Source organism: Channa argus, chromosome 7 (assembly GCF_033026475.1).
Source record: "Channa argus isolate prfri chromosome 7, Channa argus male v1.0, whole genome shotgun sequence".
In the NCBI taxonomy this organism is placed as follows: domain Eukaryota; kingdom Metazoa; phylum Chordata; class Actinopteri; order Anabantiformes; family Channidae; genus Channa; species Channa argus.
The window spans coordinates 26,357,305-26,376,100 of NC_090203.1; the positions used below are offsets into that span (position 1 = coordinate 26,357,305).

The 18,796-nt window shown below is 39.8% G+C and overlaps 1 protein-coding gene across 2 annotated transcripts in view; it reads left to right on the forward strand.

The window, feature by feature from the left end:
• tgfb2 (transforming growth factor, beta 2) overlaps nucleotides 1-10,748 on the forward strand; it is a 45,623-nt gene extending 34,875 nt beyond the window's left edge. For both annotated transcript variants that reach the window (XM_067509959.1, XM_067509960.1), the window contains 5 exons: nucleotides 5,253-5,385; nucleotides 5,464-5,574; nucleotides 7,657-7,831; nucleotides 8,389-8,542; nucleotides 8,678-10,748. In XM_067509959.1, coding sequence (XP_067366060.1) covers nucleotides 5,253-5,385; nucleotides 5,464-5,574; nucleotides 7,657-7,831; nucleotides 8,389-8,542; nucleotides 8,678-8,836 — 732 coding nt within the window. In that variant the 3' untranslated portion in view covers nucleotides 8,837-10,748. The remainder of the gene's footprint in view (nucleotides 1-5,252; nucleotides 5,386-5,463; nucleotides 5,575-7,656; nucleotides 7,832-8,388; nucleotides 8,543-8,677) is intronic.
• Nucleotides 10,749-18,796: the final 8,048 nt, after the last annotated feature.

Below are 18,796 nucleotides of genomic sequence, written 5' to 3' on the forward strand. Positions count from 1 at the left end.
CTGCTCATGTTTCTGTGTGCACACAGCTTTAGAACGAAGTGGTAGCTTTGCCGCTATTTTGCTGTAGTAAAAACTGTACGTAACATTGATTATATCCACTGGCTGGTGATGCTGTGAAGAAATAATAATGTCTGAAAGCTGTTGAAAAAAACGGAAGTGACTCGGTCCTCAGAAATGACATGGAATATGTGTGAAACTTGAGGTAAAGAAAATCTTTTCAGATTTAATTTCTAGACACCCAACTGTCATATATTAGTTGATTTGTATAAAATATATCTATGATTTGTCAGAATTTGTCAGATTCGTCACATGTGAATCCTCAATAATACCTGTAAATATCCTAGCTGTGGCTTTTATACTTTTTGAGATATTATACTTTGTGAGTGTGGGGCAACTGTGGCACAGGAAGGTAGAGCAGTTGTCCACCAATCCTGCAGTTGATGGTTCAATCCCTGGCTCCTCCAGTCACATGTCAATGTGTCCTTGAGCCCAAACCCCAAATTAGCTCCTAACACTCACTCACACTGGGTGTGTGTGTGTGTGTGAATAGGTGAAAAGCAGTATAAAGCACTTTGTGTGCCAAAAGGTATAAAATTGCTTTATAACTGCAGACAATTTAGATAGAGCCACCCATGCAGTTCTGGATTGCAGATTATCTGTTGTTGAACAAATGATCATAGCTCTAAAATATTTTTATATGAAAAAATAAATACATAAACATAAAATTTTTGTTGAGGAAATGAATGAAATCCATTCATGCCTAGGATAACCCTAACAGTACAAATACATAATGCTGTAAGTCACCCGAAATTGGCAGCTCAACCAGCGGGTTCACTTTCATATCTGCTTCCTGATTGGGAAATCTGACAAATAAAACCTGCCATATTGCTGAATAAAGAGGCAGCAACACAGTTTCAATACTAAATAATTTGCAAATGTATTTCTCAGTGTGGAATTTGAAGGGTTAAAGCTTATGTTATGAGAATTTGAAGAAACATTTTCACTGTTAATTGGTTTTAATATACAATATTGTATTTTAATTAAGGCTTGTACTATAATTATACAAAAACAGAATAATTAAATATTGTTTTAAGTTAAAAACATGTTTTTTACCATGATGTATTTAGTTAACTTTAAAGTCTGGCATTATTGTAAGCTGTTTTATACAGTATTTTATGAGACTTCTTTTTTCTTCAAAAATACAGTAAAATTCCGGTATTACTTTATTGAGTGTTGAACTGCCATGTTGTTAAAGGTGTTTGACCAGAATAATTTGGGACTATACTATATATACTTATATACTATAAGTGCTGTCATTTTAGGAAGGTGTTTACTCAGAATCTTTAACAGTGTTTTTCTGTGAGTTCTTTAAGAAACATTTCTGTAATTTTGCACTTTGCACTAAATGTAAATGTTTTGTTTGGCAGACCTTGCTGCTGCCAGTCATTTGACCGTTTATATGATTAAACGACACACACAGGTGGCTTGCTCTCTCAGAAAAGAGAGCTAATAATAATGCCATACCTGCCTGCTCTTTTGGTGAAGTGATTCTTGTCTTGCTATGGATTTGTTTTCATTAAATAAAGACAGTGTAAAGTAATGTGATTTCAACATGTAACGCAAACGTGATTAGAAATGTACTTTAGCACAAAGTATAGATAAAATTAGTGGAGTAAAGTTACAGTTGCCATAATTAAATCTATTTAATTACAGATATGCAAAAAAACTACTTTGTTTCTTTCCACCACTGGGAAAGAGATGCAGACCCATGCTGACAGAGTGGAGCCATCTGGAGGAAAAGACTGGGAGTGTTGGGTGTCTGTATAGAAATGATAGAAGAAGCTGTTTGAGTAAATGAAGGCCCACAGAGGTGGTGTACAGCACATTGAGTCAAGAAGAGGGCAGAGAACAGAGACTCTGGTGTTGTGAGATCCGGATATATGGCCCTGCATAGAAACCTTGAAGGTTGTTCCAGATAAGTAGGGCCTGAGCCAGCAGAGAAGTGTACCAGAGAGGCTTGACTTGCTATACAATATGTAACACCTTTACAGTACTGGGAGTACTTTACATTGTTGCTTCTCATTCACCCAGATACACACTCACACAGTGGAGCAAACATTCAAGGTGCTGACAACATGGAATCCGGTGTCTAACTCAAGGACACTTTAAAACAAATTCAAGACTCTCACTCAAGAAAAATGTTGTACATTAGATATATAATGTCATAATTGCTAGTTTTTGAATTATTTGCCAGTTTGTTATAGATCAAATATAAGCTATTAAAATGAAAAACAAGGTTTTCTCTGCTTCCTGCATGACATTTGCTTTGTCTTTATAGCCCTATAATTCATCAAGAAACAGAAAGACTGTTGGACCAAAGAGGTTCTGGAAAAGAACTTTATTGAGAAAGTGCAGAAGTGTCACAGAAACATTAAGAAAATGCATTATATGAAATAAGAAATAAAATGCAGAAAACCTGGAGGCTTTAAGAACATGTTGTCTTTTAGATTTGAATAAAATTTCCTATTTCATGACAAATGGAAACCAAATATTGAACCCTTACACCTTTTAGAATATCTGCTGCTTAAATCACATTTGTTTTGAATGACACCTTTGACTGGCTCCTTCACGCAGTCATTAGCCATGAAACACTGAGTTCTCAGTAATAATTCATTTCACCCAGTGGCCAAAAAAGCCTGTGCATGGAAATAGAGCAACTAAAAGTAATGTACATGGTAAATGTAAGGCTGCTGCATGTTTTAAATTGGTTTGTAACACAGCCCTGTCAGTCTGTCTGCACCAGCCAGTTCCCAGGCTGTGTTTACATCCAGACAGGGAGCTGACAGCTGTGCTAAACACAGCTCCAAACAAGCATATTTTCTCATGCAAACTTAGCGCCTGGAAATGTGTGAGGGAGGAAGGGATGGGACGGTACAAAGAAGAAGACTCGATAACATCCACCTCACACACATTCATCACCACAGGCTCTCTCTCTCTCTCTCTCTCTCTCTCTCTCTCTCTCTCTCTCTCTCTCTCTCTCTCTCTCTCTCTCTCCTTGGGGTTGTGGGAGTCTCAGACCAGCTTGTGTTTTAAATTTTAGAAAGAAACACTACAAACTGTTACAAGCTTTCATCATGATCTGAAGCAATGTTTTCAGGGGACAGTGCAGAGTGTAGGTAGAATTTGTAGAAAAGTCGTGTAAATTAAAATATAAAGAGCAACAGAATTCAGGGGGATTGGCTGAATTTTCATTAGCTGTTGTGATCCCTCATTGCAAAAGCAGTTCGATCGTACTTTTCACCAAGAGCCAGTGAGCTAAGACAGATAGGTGACACTTCATTAAAGACACCTGAGGTTCACCACCAACCATTCACATTCCTAATCAATTTTCTCCACTCAGCAACACACCCACCGAAGAGCCAATTCTGCTAATTGGCAACTCAAAAGTCAAAAACCTGAAGAGACTCTGACAGCCTTACTCAAATAAATTCGCAGGACCGGAGCCGGCAATGCTCAGTCTTATTTAAGAATAAACGTAAATACAGAGAAATTATCATTCAAACAGGAGTTAATGACGCAACAAATGGGAGGTCACTAAAATAAATGTTGAATAGGTGTCTTACTTTGCCAAAATAATGTTGGACTCCGTAGTTTTCTCATCGGTGACATGTAACTGCATGTGATTATTCAACCTCATCAACCTCTGACTGTGTAGGTGGTGTCCAGCAAACGATGTAAGGTACATAGATAATTGGAAACCTTTCTGAGCAAAAACTAGACTGAGAGGGCATCCATCCTACTTTAGATGGTGGAGCTCTTATCTAGAAACCTAAAACATGGCAACCGAGACTTTGAGCCCAGGATGCAGAGATCCAGTCCTACACACCTCTCCCCTATGACAGCCATCACCCCCCCTTAAAACTCCCAAGTCCCAACAGCATGATTTCACTGCAAGCAGTAACATTAGTATGTGTAAATGTGAACAGAGTTACGGAGGGTTTACCATGTTTTTACAGTGGATGGTTTTATGGGGCACTCTTCAGCAATTGAGACCACTCATTTGGATCTGATAACGTTTATAGGTGTTTGTAAGGGTTGTGCCGTTTTATAGGGAGATATTTTAATCACTACCCCTTATGACTCTGTTTTGAGAGGAAACTCAAAATGAGGGAGCAGCTGAAATCAAGGGGAATTTTGATTGAGCAAAAGTAAAGAGCCAACTTTTAACTATACATTTTAAAATCCTACAGTTTTCATAATGGATGTTAATTGACAGAACATTCACACATACTATTATATGGGATCTCACAATGCTGCTTTTTAATTTACTTTAATGTTTCAAATGGAAATTCATTAAAGCCCACTAATGCAGAAATATGAAAGAGTAATATGTTTTAGTAGTTTACCAAACTTGTACAGGCAGATGATGAGAAGTGCAAGACACACACAGTCATTTTATGCCTTTTTCCTTTTTTTGTGCTTTGTGTCATTGGTAATTTCTTGCTTCTGGATCAGAAATGGAGAGTTCTGGTTTTACCTCAGCTCTTTGCAGATAAGTAAGGACTCAGAGGGGTCATCTATGATCTCATCAAAACACTTTTATAGGTCTTAGCTCTCAACCCCCACTTGAGAAAAAAAAATCTTTTCCTCTGCACTGTTTGTCTCTGAGCTTTGGTATCTATCCTGTCAGGTTTCCCATACCGGCTCTAACAGGAGACATGAGTGAAAGCAGCAGGAATAGTGTTTTACACATTAGACAGAGCTGATCCAACATAAACACATAGTTCTGAAGGACGGCAAAATAACAAAGAACTGTCCAGCATATGGTTACACTCTCAGTGCTCCTCCCAGACCTGGCCAGTCAATCGAGAGAAACAAGCAAGCAGTTAAACTTTAGCCAGTTGCTTTTCGCTTTGTTCTGTGTTTATATATTGTTTAGGATACTGTAGCTAAATACCTTCCCAAATGGAAGTTGGCTTGTTTCATTTTGATGATTAAAGGCAATGTAGCCAAGTAGCAAGTACAAGAAAAGTAACTACCCCAACACTGATTATTAATAAAGCTACAAATATGCTGTCAAGGGGTAGAATAAACAGGCAGCTGATGGTGATGGCAGCTGGTGCAGCAGCTGCTGAAGTATCTGGGTGCTAGTTATACATTTGTACTGTAGCGCAAATAGGGTTCTGTTTGTTAAAATGATGCCTGTTCAGTTTCACATCTTTGACCTATCTTTGCCCTTTTTTTGTCCCCAGATTTTAGGACACAAAGACCTGACATCCCCAACACAGCGTTACATTGACAGCAAGGTGGTACGCACACAAACGGAGGGAGAGTGGCTGTCATTTGACGTAACAGAGGCAGTGAGTGAATGGCTGAATCACAGAGGTAAGTGTGTAGTCCAGTCAATGTAGTACATGTCATTTGCTGCTATGTTCCATCATCATAACTCTTCTTTTTCCGCAGACAGAAACAGTGGATTCAAGATAAGCCTACACTGCCCATGCTGCACATTTGTACCATCAAATAACTACATTATTCCCAACAAGAGTGAGGAGCTAGAGGCCCGGTTTGCAGGTATTTAGATTTCAAAAATGTTATGGTAAATGATACATCTGCTGTCAGTCTATAGTTTAGTATTTACAACAAACTGTATGACTAAAACTATGTGAACACACAGAAACAGATGCACGTAATCCTGCTTTGGTTTTGAAAATGTTCGTTATCACAGAAATCAGTGTAGGTGTACACTTCTCATTTCTACTCCCACCATTTCCTATGGATGGAAGTAGCAACGAGTTAAACATTAAATTGCATATCGATGCTTGTGCCTGTTTCACTGTAAAATCCCCAAAACATTAAGGAAAATTATTTAATGGTTGCAATGCCTCACCAGGCCTTGGAGCAGCTGTAGTTCAGTTGCTAAGGCAGATGTCCACAAAGCCTCTGTGTTGGCCACATGTCAAGAACATGTGTGACAAGAAACTGAACGACTTCCCCACGGGGATCAGTAAAGTATTAAAACTTTTAATTTTATTAAACATCATCATTTTAGCATTCGCACCAATGCTTTATCACATGTAACTAAACCCCCCCATGGTTTGATCAGACAGGAAAATGGTTTTCGCTCAATTGTTTCAATTAATCTGATTAGAAAATGAAAAAATGCTAATGACTTTAGGTACTTTACCACCCTTAGTTAGCCTTTTTTAACTAGAGGCCAAGAAGGAAATAGATGCACTGCTGTGTCTTTTTACGCCATTTATATAACATTTATCCAGTAATTTCGGTTTGGTTCATGATCAAATGCTTAACCTAATGACATTTGTAGTTTTTTTTGGATTTTGTGTTTATTGCTAATTAGTAGAGATGTTCCAATCTTATACCAGCACTGATTCAAACATAAATCAGAGTATTGGTATCGGCCAAAATAACGCAGAACCAGTTTCAAACTATATTTAGTTTAACTGCCTTAAATTTTAGGGAATGATTGCTTTTGGCGTTTACGAAAGCCAGTTGAACAACTGTCCCGTTAACACATCTCTGCTGAGGTGATGCTTACGCAAATATCCAACTTCTGGTATACTGTTTGTGTTTAGTGGGTGTCAGGAAGATGCTATTGATCATGGAAAATCATCGAACTTTTGGGAGAGCTGGGGCTGTCTCGTTTCTGTGGTTGAAGAAGTAATTTGTCACTGTTTTGTGGAGATTTTGCCTACCTACTTATTTTATTTGTATTTTTTTGGTCTTTCGGCTTATCCCGTGAGTTCAGGGTGGCCACACCGCATGGTTGATTTGGTTTTTACACCAGATGCCCTTCCTGATGCAACCTTCCCCAATTTCTACCACATTTAGACCAGCACTGCACAGCTGGGGAAGGGAATGGCCTTTTGGGGGTTCAGTGTCTTGCCCAGACACCTGGACATATAGTCGGAACCAGGGATCTAACCACTGACCCTGTGGTCTGTGGACGACTACCTTACCAACTGAGCTATGCTTACCTACTAAATATGAAAAATGCATGTTAGTTTACCTGGTGACTCTAAATTGCCCATTGTTGTGAATTTGAGTGTGAATGGTTGTCTGTGTATGTCTCTCTGTGGACTGGAGACCTGTCCAGGGTGTACCCCACCTCTTGCCCTATAACAGCTGAGAGGCTCCAGCCCCATGGGACCCTAAACAGGATAAGTGGTTAAAGAAAAAGGATGAGAAGATGGATATTCCCTTACATTTTCCAAGTTGTTTCATCATTCATACAAAATAAATTAAGCTGATAAAGATTTTTTAACCTTTATTTAATCTGATTAAAAAATATTCCTTTAATGACCATATTCGTATCAAGTAGATCCTGAAAAGTCTCAGATTGTGTCATGTCAGATACATGTAATGACTATTTGCGACAAATGTCGGATCAGTATCAGATCCAAACAACCTTGTTGGGGACATCCCTACTAATTGAGGCCATACTCACACGCTAAAGCACAGAGGTTTCAATGGTTGATCGTATTCGCTTCTTTTAAAGTATGCCAGTGCCTTTCTTATTGTCTGGGTACCTACACACACTGTGATTGGATTAAATCAGATGTGCTTATCTGTTACCTAACGTGACTGCATTGAATAAAATGGAGGGCATCAATATCTGTTTTGTTTTTTCCCCAGGTATTGATGACAGCTTCATCCATGGTGGTGACCTAAAGCTGTCTAAGAAACGGCGGCACAGCACTCGGGCTCCACATCTTCTCCTCATGCTGCTCCCTTCCTACCGGCTGGAGTCCCAGTCCCAGCACATAACCCATCGATCCAAGAGAGCCCTGGATGCTGCCTACTGCTCCAAGTACTAACCTGCAATTTACACACATACATCTGCTTATGTAACTAGTCTTTTGTTGTATTGGAAATGTGTATTTGCTGATCCATGAGAATAACAACCCAGGGAAAGGTATGCTGTGTCTGGTATCAGTGTACTGCTAATATACATTAACTTGTTCAGCACCAATACCATCCTCTTAGACCACTATTATAAATGACTTCAGAGGAAGCAGGAAGAGGAACAATACAAAAAATTAATAACTAATTATTGTTATTAATAATTGTTTTATAATAGCATTTTTGACACAGGGCGTCTGCTAACTTAATTAGTGGATCCCATCGTTATGTTCTAATTACATTTTAAACATTTACTGTTTTTAATGTTGTCATGTGTTTAGTGTAGTTATTGCAGATGGTATTACAACAAAAGAAACAACCAAAACTGGATTGATCCTTTAAATAGCAATACCAGATGGTTCAGAGCTTAGAGTACAGTATACACCATGTAACACCATGTAACTGCCAACCTCAGCAGGCATCAGACCCTTCCACCATTCACTTCTCCATTTATTCTCCTTGTAGAAATGTTCAGAACAACTGCTGCTTGCGGTCACTCTATATCGACTTTAAGAGGGACCTGGGCTGGAGGTGGATCCACGAGCCCAAAGGCTATGAGGCTAACTTCTGTGCAGGGGCATGTCCGTATTTGTGGAGCGCTGACACCCAGCATTCAAAGGTACTTAAAGAGGGGCAGGGTTAAAGGTTAAAGTGTGTGTGATCTGAGTTGGAAAGGTCAGTAACTTGACACTAAGTGTTAATGTTCACTTCTACTTAAGGTCTTCATAGTATGGTTCTCATTTGTGTGTTCCAGGTGTTAGGCTTGTATAACACCATAAACCCTGAAGCATCAGCATCACCCTGCTGCGTCTCCCAGGACTTAGAGCCCCTTACCATCCTCTACTACATTGGAAAGACTCCCAAAATAGAGCAGCTCTCCAATATGAAGGTCAAGTCCTGCAAGTGCAGCTAGAAGCACAAACACTCTCTGTGTCCTTCCTTTATACAAACACACACATATAGCAGTTGGTCTACATACAGTTAAACTGCAATTACACAGCAGTGGTTTTACAGGCACAGTCAGGGTGTTGGAGGATAGAGGTACAGAACAATTTAGTGCTACTTCAATACACAACAAACAGGAGCAGTGCTGGCACAATACCAGAAATGTGGCTTTGATACCAGTGCAAGTAGCAGAAGTACAGTATTGCATTGCAGTTGTTTTTTTTTTTTAAGCGACAAACTGTCACGTTTCTTCTGGAGGAGAGTAAATTTCATAGCAGACTAGAGGCTTTTAAAAAACAAGAATTCCTCATTTCCCACCATTTGGGAAGTATTTCCCAAATGATAAATCTGCCAGGAGTACATTATTGCAGATATATGGATAAAGGTCCAGGTCTCAGCGAAACACTATTGAACTACCTACCTTGAACTAAAAATGTTCAAGGTCATTTAGGAATAGCCCTGCAATTATATAATTTATTTTTTTTGTCTTTTCTCCCCAATTGCAATATGTCCCTTTCAGTTCATATCTTGGTCACAATTCTTTAGTGACTTTAGACTTTATTATTTTTGCACTGTTGATGATTGTAATCTAATTTTAGCACTGCTATCAAAGCCACATTAAATTGTAAATTATTGTGACCCCACTGCAAATTTTACAGTATTCAGACACACGTAGTCACATCAATATAGCTTATATACAGTGGTGTCTTTTTCATTTTTAAGACCCTGTCAGCATGCACCACCTCACACATTTGTCATACCGACACACAAGAGTAAGGCTAACACTGGAAGTATAAGTGATAAGTGTGTATATAAGAAGTAAATTCTGAAAAACAGCCCCCATTCCCAGCACCTACCCACCATTTCACTCATGTCTTCCCCACTTCATCTCTCCACGTCCTCCTTTCTGTGTTTGTCTTAGTTTTCAAAATTGTTCCATTCCAATCTATTTAAGATATTCAAATGTGGAATATGTCAACAATGATGAAGTTTTTATCTACTCGACTATTCTCCATCTGTGTACAGATGTTGGAAAATTAGTTTGATAAATGCCTGAAAAGGCACCATTAGAAAAAAATAATCTGTCACATGAGAACTCCTTAAAGGAAAATTCCAGTTTATTGTAAACATTTTTAGTCTTGTGCCATGTTTGATATTTAATAAAAACCTTTTTAGCTAAGTTTACATGCACTTGACCTGGTCAGAGTCCTTCTCCAGTAGCTGATGTCTAAACTGTCATATAAATGTTATTGTCATATTTTTCTGTCCTTTTACCTGTCCATCATGTGTTCTGTGCTTGGGTCCAAAGCACAGATAAGCAAATTAAATTTCAGGTTCAGGCAAGGGTTGGAATGCTGCACTGGTTTACAATGTAGTGCTTAGCAGAGGCTATACAGCCAAGTCATCTCATGCACCCAGCACAGCAAATCAATCTGAAAGTAATGATCATAAATAGGAAATAAACTCCATATTAGGTCTCTGCCTGAACGTTTTACCCACAAAACCCCCCAAACCTGTCAATCATTATGCCTTTCTTACTTTACTAGAAACAAATTGCACTGAAGTTGTCATGATCATTTTACAATTTTACAAACACCTAGTTTCCGTAGTTAGTCTGATCTCCCCCCTTTTCAAATAAGAAATACTGAGGTGAGCTGGCCCCAGCCCCTGTGGGCATTTAGTGACAGTGGTGGTTGGTGCTATCAACTGCACCAACTAGCAAGAGTTAGGCACCTACTCTGTCATGATGAGCTGTTTTTTATGTGTGTTTGTTGTTGTTTTGATGATGATGATGATGATGACAACGTTATTTTGACCCACTATGGTGTATTGTAACACAATATTGTAGTGGTAAATAAATTATTTAAGTTTCAAGGGAACTGTTTTTGGTGTGATATTTAAAGACTGCTGCACTGTGGAAACTCTTGGAAATGCTCTTGTTTCCATCATTTTTGAAGTGCAGTCCAATCTCCTAATATGTACATGTAGTTGCATTTTTTTTTTTTTGTTTAATTCATGCAAATCAAAGACAACCTTTTCAAGTGAGAATAAACCTCTCTGTTTTGAGCACTCACACACATTTTTCATGCAAACAGGCAAGCATGCTTCTGTCCCTTTGTGATTTCTACTACACTAACATTACCACGGACCAAGCATATTTAATCTAACTCCCCTCTATTGTTTCAGCACTTGCAAAACTCTAAAACCATAGCCTCTGTCAGTGTTTGTCAATTACTGACATTGTAAGTTGTGCAAAGCAGTTTGCTCTGCCTTTGTACAGAACATAATGATATTGCCTTACACTGTCATTAGTCAAGTCAAGTTCAAGTAAAGTTTAGTAGTGAGTATCTGGTTGCAGACCTCTGTTGTTAGCTCCCTGTAGCCTGCAAATATCCTGGAAATCAGATATTTCTTCTCTCCTTGTTTTAAGTAGAGCTGATCTGTTTTAAGACAGTAACACTGGCCAGTCACAAACACTTAAGATCACAATTCTTGTGATCGCAAAATAGCAAAATACTGGAGGAATTGGTTTATATTAGGAATTATATCCTTCCCCTAACCCATCTGATGTCTGTTTCTTTAGCTTGTATATCGTTGTCTAGATATTTGAGGACTCTGAGTTCTGGTGAAGCTGTCATTCTGGTGGTGTGTTGTGCTGAGCATGTTAGGTAACTGCAACCACTAAACACCAACAATTGCAGTTGTTTACAAAAGTCCTTGTTTATTTTCTGTCCCAATAACTTAAATTACATAATTAATTATCAGGTAACTGCATCATTTCATTTTCCTCTTTTTAGTTTACAATTCCCCCATGTCAAATAGTAAACTAACTTTCGTTTTAGTTCCCATTGAAATCAAAGTATTTCTAACTGGCTCACATCTGGTTGCAACTGAACTGCAGCAGAGGATATTTGCATAAAGTTTGAGTTATTGCAAATGCATGTGAAACACAGCAAGAGCTACTCAGAAGCAAATCTGGCTTTTCAATTCAATTTAACTTTATTTATATAGCGCCAAATCACAACAACAGCTACTGTTGTTGGGCAGCTACTTCTGACATAGAATTTTGAGGCCCCTGTAAAAAAGTAAGTTCTATCACATAAACAAATACGTTTACATACAGGGCTATGAATCCTTTTCTAAGGCCCTGAATGTAGAGCAAAGAAATGTCAGGTGCTCCACAATGCAAAAGCAGAAAACCACATCACTCTGAAAACAATTGAAAACAATTACAAAAAAGCCGCCCACACTGCTAAAACAATTTTTGTCTGATGTAGCACACACAAGGTTGCAGAGAATGAATCCAGAGTATCAAGAGGTAATATATAGGTTTATAGCAACCTGCTGTCATTTGCACATAATTTCATAAAAGTAAAGGTGGGTGGGTGCACATAGCAATGATGCGCATCGGCTCAGCAAAAGCTGATCTGACAGCGAATCATTGATTGAAGTGGTATTAAAGTGAATATCCAATAACTATTGTAGTAACCTAAAAAGAGAATAAGTTATTGAATAATGTGCATATTGGAACCAGTACTCATCATGACTAGATTTACATGGAGAATAGTTTTCAAACATGACATTTCAACCTGGGGCTTGGTGCTTAACATGACATGGTAACTTTAACATGGATTATTAAATTGAATTCAACTTTGTTTATAAATCACCACTTTAAAACAAATTAATCTTATGGCACTTTAAATAGTAAAGTTATGAGAAGACTTAATAAATGCCACTTGCCACTAGGCAACAGTAGAGAGGGGAAAAAAATCTATTTAAAGGAAGAAACAAAACTAAGGGGATAAGACTGGGTTTGGTATTTACCAGAACACAAAATTACAACCTGAGGATGATGCAAAAAATTACAACTGAAATAGTTGCAAAAAGTTACAAGGGAAATTTGTAATGTGAGAACTAGCTGCAGTCAACTCTGCTGAAAAAACTCCAAACCTGTAAATGATAAATTTTTGCTCATATAGCACTTTTATCCAAAGCACTTTACAATGTTCCTTCTCATTCACCCATTCACACCATCCACAGACCATTAGCAGTGGCTATTATGCAAGGTGCTCACCTGACCCAGCAACTTGGGATTTAATGTCTTGCCCGAGGACTTTGACACGTAGCTAGGAGGGACCAGGAGTTGAACCCCTGACTCTTTGGTCCATACACGACTGCCAACCGAGCTACAGCTACACTAAAGGTCATGAAGACAAAGCCAGAAAGGAACTATTGAAGTGGAAAGGAATCTAGGAACTAGGCATTTGGCATCTTAACATTAAACACAACAGCTCAGTTAGAGCAAATCTCTGTGACTAGCATGAAGTTACATAACAAAAGGAACAAACACAAAGATTCCACACACTGAAGGCAAAACAGTAAATAATGTCTCAATCAAAGAATGAATTAATTGAGAAAAGCCTAAAGTCCATAGCATTGGCTGGAGAGATACGGTGAAAGGGAATTTCTTGAAGAATGTGGGGAAAATGCATGTGGTTTAATGATTTAACTTCCCAGCAACAAGTAACTGCTGGCAGTGTCCTCATATACAACTGGGATCAGTAATCAACTAAAAACAGGTGTGTGATAATCAGAGACACGGTAATGAGAGTAAATGGGCAGGGTGAGGATGAATGAGAGGGACTCAAGCTAGGACTTCAACTGAACCGTAACCTGGAACTTCCTGGAGCTTCTTATAACCAGAACTTGTAGGGTAAATCTTAATGCATCAAATCCATGCTGTAGGTCTCATGAAGGTACCTACACACCCTACATCATGGCATGACATGCACCTCCCCAAAAATCTAGCTAAACAACATGGCAACAACTGTCCTTCTTTCCCAGTTGATTCACTGGTCATTAGGACCGTCTCCTCCAATGTCCCATCTCTTTCCTGCATGTTTTCAGCATGTATTATCTCCAGCTCCAGCATGCTTCACTGAGTTTTCGTTACAATTGTTTGTTGTACACACACATACATACACACACACTCAAAATGCACACAGATAGAAACCCCACCGTTGTTCAGGGTTATATTGCAGAACAACACAGTTATACTATCACACAAGAAAAAATGGTCACAACAGCGTAGGCCAGTGTGGGCTTTGCATGGATACAGCACACAAACATTAATTCAGCTTCAATAGGGGTTTGAGTTTTCACTGAGTTTTCACTCTTATATTAGTGCTCGCGTGTGTTTTTACCCAATGAATAGCATTTAGCATTTGCCTTTGACAAATCACTACTGACAGCCCAAAGTGCACCAACCCCCACCTACCTTCTGAAGTCGAACTAAATTTAGCTTCCAGAACTTTTCTCCAAAGCAGGCTGAGGGCAGTGGAAACAAAAGCAGAACCTGAACCTAGGGGGTAAACTTAACTGGCTCACAAAGTTCCTGTGGTCAAAAAGCCCCATTAGTGTGTGCATGTGGGAAACCTTGCCAAGATGAGGATAATAAAGACATCGGCTGAGGATTTTATTAGTGAAGACAGCAGTGTTGTGTTGTAGCCTGTTGCATAGAGCACACAGTCAAAAGCAAAAAAGGTTCCCTGAGTAGTTCAAAGCCAAGGAATTTGGGTTCTACCTCTAAAAAAGCATGATGCTCCCAGTAGGAAAGACATAGGATGGGTGGTGTGAAAAGAAATTTGAGTGGTTCTAACAAAACATGGATGGTTTCATCAGCTCTGAAATGAGGCTTTCCACCAGGCTCTGTAAGAGGGATTAAGTCTGCGTGGCAGACCAGTGATAAAGACCATGTGGTTCTTGTGCTGTGTGGTTCCTATCCAGGGGAGAAGAACAGAGGAGACCCTGGCACGGGCTCCCATTTATAAACTTCCACCAATTATAAATCAGCATCTCAGCTGGAAACTATTGAATTGTGTCATCATCTGGGTCAGTGGTGATTATGCTGAGCAGAGCAGAGCTGCACAATCACACACACTGCTGATCTGGCTTAAACAAGAATACACATCGATGATAGTTCAGTCTTTTACCAGTTAGTCAGATGTCAGACAGAAAACTACTTGAGGGACAGTGTAAAAATCCTCCTAAAGCACAGGACAGGGTGTGTGTGTGTGTGTGTGTGAAGTGGGATGAGGATATTTTCAACTGGCTGAAAATACTTTTTGTTGGAGGAAGTTGCATAAAAAAAACACACATAGGAACTATGGGATTAATGTAAGTGAAATATTTCTTTTTGATCTTTTTATTTCTTTCTTTGGGAGGAACTGCAGACAAAAATGTGAGATTCATTGTTTGGGATATGTATGAACTGTATAGATTTATGTACAGCTTTTATGTAAAAGCTGTGAAAAGAACAACTAGTTAAAGCAAATCTGGAGGCTGCAACATTCAGAGCAGATGTAAAGTTGTGAGTTGCACAGTGATGATTAGCTTGTAGCATCACTAACTACGTTTCAGTTTGCCTCATTGCTGAGGCATCAAAAAGCACTGCTTGTCCAGTCTCCTCTGCGTTACATGCTGACATTTCAGGTATCCATTTACGTCGGTGATTGTTTTCAGTGTAGTCAAATATAAACCCAGATGTTTCAAAATTTTATACCTAAAACAATGATGTAGAACTTTAAGGGAGTGTCATGGGGGCAGCATGGTGGTGGAGTGTTTAACGCTGCTGCCTCACAGCTAGAAGGTTGAGGACGAGGTTCGCACCCTGGCCGGCCGTGGCCTTATGTGTGGGGTTTGGATGTTCTGCAAATGGTTATCCGTCTGTGTATGTCTCTGTGTGGCCTCTGATTGGTGACCTGTCCAGGGTGTAGCCTGCCTCTTGCCTGATGGGATGGACTGGGATGTACTCCGTCCCCTCCATGATCCATATAGGATAAGCAGTGACGGATGGATAGTCTCATAGGGTGGTGGATGGTCCAACAAGAAGGAGCCACCTTTCCACAGGAGAACGGGGTTCAACTCTAGTGCGAGATGTTGTGCACTTTATTGATCATAACACAACATAGCACATGTTGTTACTATAGTAAGTAAGTACATGTGTGCGTTTGTCACTAGCATTTTATTTTTATGTGATTTTTCTTGTAACTTAATCTTAACCCTGAAGTTTTTGAAGCATCCAATTGTAATTGTAATTGTAAGGGTACCTGTGGCGTCAATATGATGTACAAAGTGGCACAATTTGACACATTAGGAAGCGTCAATATCTGACACTTTGTGATGAGAATTTGTTGGCATATCTCTAATAACCACTTACTTACTAACTTACAGGGGAAAAGGGAAGATTTTATTGTTGGGCTCCTAAAATATCAGGAAGTGTCGTTCAAAGGTGTTGTTATAATGGCATTTAACTTAAGACATCCTTCTTGTTTTAATTTCATTCTGTTTTCCAGGATTCCCAATAAATCCTAATTGTTCTTGAATTTTTAAACAGAAATGTGCCACTGTAATGAAGAGTATGTTTGCAGACAGAGACAAGGTGACTGAACCTAATGAAGGAGTTTTTAACCAGTTTTCTTTAACTTATATCTTGAGTCCAGCCAGATTCCTGAGCCTGCTGTAATATTTATACAGTATCTCACTTGCAAAAAAAGCCCGGTGTGTGATCGGAGAGGGCGAGGTGAGTGGGTGTTGCACAGAGGCTGTGAAGGGCCTACTGTCCTCAGCCCTGCAGCAGCTCCTTTGAAAGGCCTATTCCTCTGCAGCTGGGAAGAGAGCAGATTTTCAGGGTGAAAGGGCATGCTGTCTCCAGGGAGAAAAGCGATTTTGAGATTTTGGTTACTCAGCTGCAGCTGCCGGCACACAAAAACACAAAATCAGAGAGATGTACTTGAACTGTGACATCAGCAGTCAGCAATGCACTGCTTTCATCAGCAGAGCAAACTCTCAGAGGCCGGCCTACCAACAGAAAGTGCTCGTCTAACTAAGTTATGTGTGTATTCGCGTGGTTGGAAACTAGAAGCCAAGACATTCTTTGACAGCAATTTGAACAAACTTGATACCATCTCGGCCGGGTTCAGTGTGTCTGCCCACCCCGCCTCTGACTCTCAGTCCCCCTTCTCATGTGGCAGCAGTAATAGCCTATAAGACAGAGTTGTATTGCATCTGTAATTACACAGGAAGACCAGCTCTTTGTGTTTCACTGAGAAAGGGGAGGCACAAAGAGGCATTACTCAGTACAAAGTGAGTTTTTTCCCCTTTCCTTTTCTTTTTTTCTTCCTTTCTGTTGCCTTTCTCTAAAGTTTGACAGGCCTCTTACAGATATCACGATAGAGAAAAAGGCAGGAAGGGAGCTTTGGAGTCCCGGATATTCAATCCCCCAGCGCCAGTCTGCCTGCGTGTCTGACATTTAAGTCAGGTTCACTTTATTATATTGAGGCTCAAACACAAAACACTGTAAGATAACGTGCTGTGAAAGGTTAAAAGAAAAGAGAAGAAAACTGGAGAAAACAAGAGGAAAATAACAAAATTAGGTGTCTGGTTTTGGATGACTCTAAAATGAATTCTATAAAATGTCCAGTAGCAGCAGTGGTTTATGAAGTCACCAGTATGTTACAGTTATTGGATTATTGGACTGGAAGCACAAAAATTCTTATTTGGTTAAAAAGGCAAAAAAAATAAAAAATGCTGTGACAGACTAATATGTTATGATGTCCTGATGTTTTGATGATGCTTCCATTCAACCATTCAAACAGGCGAGCGAGTTAGATAAGATTCCAGCCGCATCTCCTGTCTCTAATTATGGACAATGTGAGGTCTCTAGAGAACAAGGTGGACAAGATGGTTTCACGAAGACATGCCTGCAGGACAGTATGCCCGACACATCAATATTCAGTACAGTTCAGGCGGATTGGAGGAGAGAGGAAAGAGGAAATGAGGGGGCCTGGTCACGTACATCAACAACACATGGTGTAATAATGGTCATGATACTGTGTAAGAAATCGTCTCTTGCCCGGACATCAAACTGTTGGCAGTGGGCCTCCTTCAGTACTATATGCCCAGAGAGTTCTCACACAACATATTGATCAGTGTCTATGTTCCTCCCTCTGCCTCCGCAGACGGCTCTTTATGATCTCAGGTGACTTTAATCATACAACCCTCTCCAAGACCATCCCAACCTCCACACAGTATGTGGATTGTCACACCAAGGGGTGAAGTCAAGTCAAGTCAAGTCAAGTCAAGCTTTATTGTCAGTTCTTCCACATGTAGAAGTACATACATACAGGGAACTGAAATTGCATTTCTCTCGGATCCATGGTGCTTACAGGTAGTTCTAACAGTGGAGCCTAAGATCTAGATCACATAAATATAAAAATATAAAATACACTACACAATTCAACTATACAATAATGGCTTTGGTGAGTATACTAATAAAAGTACAATACAAAGTACAATAAAGTAAAAGTAAAAGCAGCGCAAGGTACATGGCAGATGGAGTGCAAACCAGTAAAGTGTACATCAGTGCAGGTAACAGAATTAGTGCAAAAAAAGGGCTTATTCAGACTGGTAAAAGTGTGCAGAGGGCTCAAGATCAGTTCTTTGAATTAAGTTTACATGTGAGGTAGTAGGGGGTTATAGTTCTGCGCCTGTACAGTACAGTACTGAGGCCGAAGAGGGAATGGGGGGCAAGTTCGGGAGCAAGTTCAGCTTCCTGACAGCCTGATGGATGAAGCTGTCCTTCAACCTGCTGGTCCTGGCCTGTAGGCTCTGCAGTCTCCTCCCTGATGGCAGCAGGCTGAAGAAGCTGTGTGATGGGTGAGTGGGATCACCCGCAATGCAGAGGGCTTTGCAGGTGAGACAGGTTCCATAAATGTCCTGGAGGGAGGGGAGAGAGACACCAATGATCTTCTCAGCTGCTCTCACTATGCGTTGTAGAGTCTTCCGGCAGGAGGCGTTGCAGGGCCCATACCACACAGTGATGCAGCTTGTTAGAATGCTCTCGATGGTGCCTCTGTAGAAGGTGTAC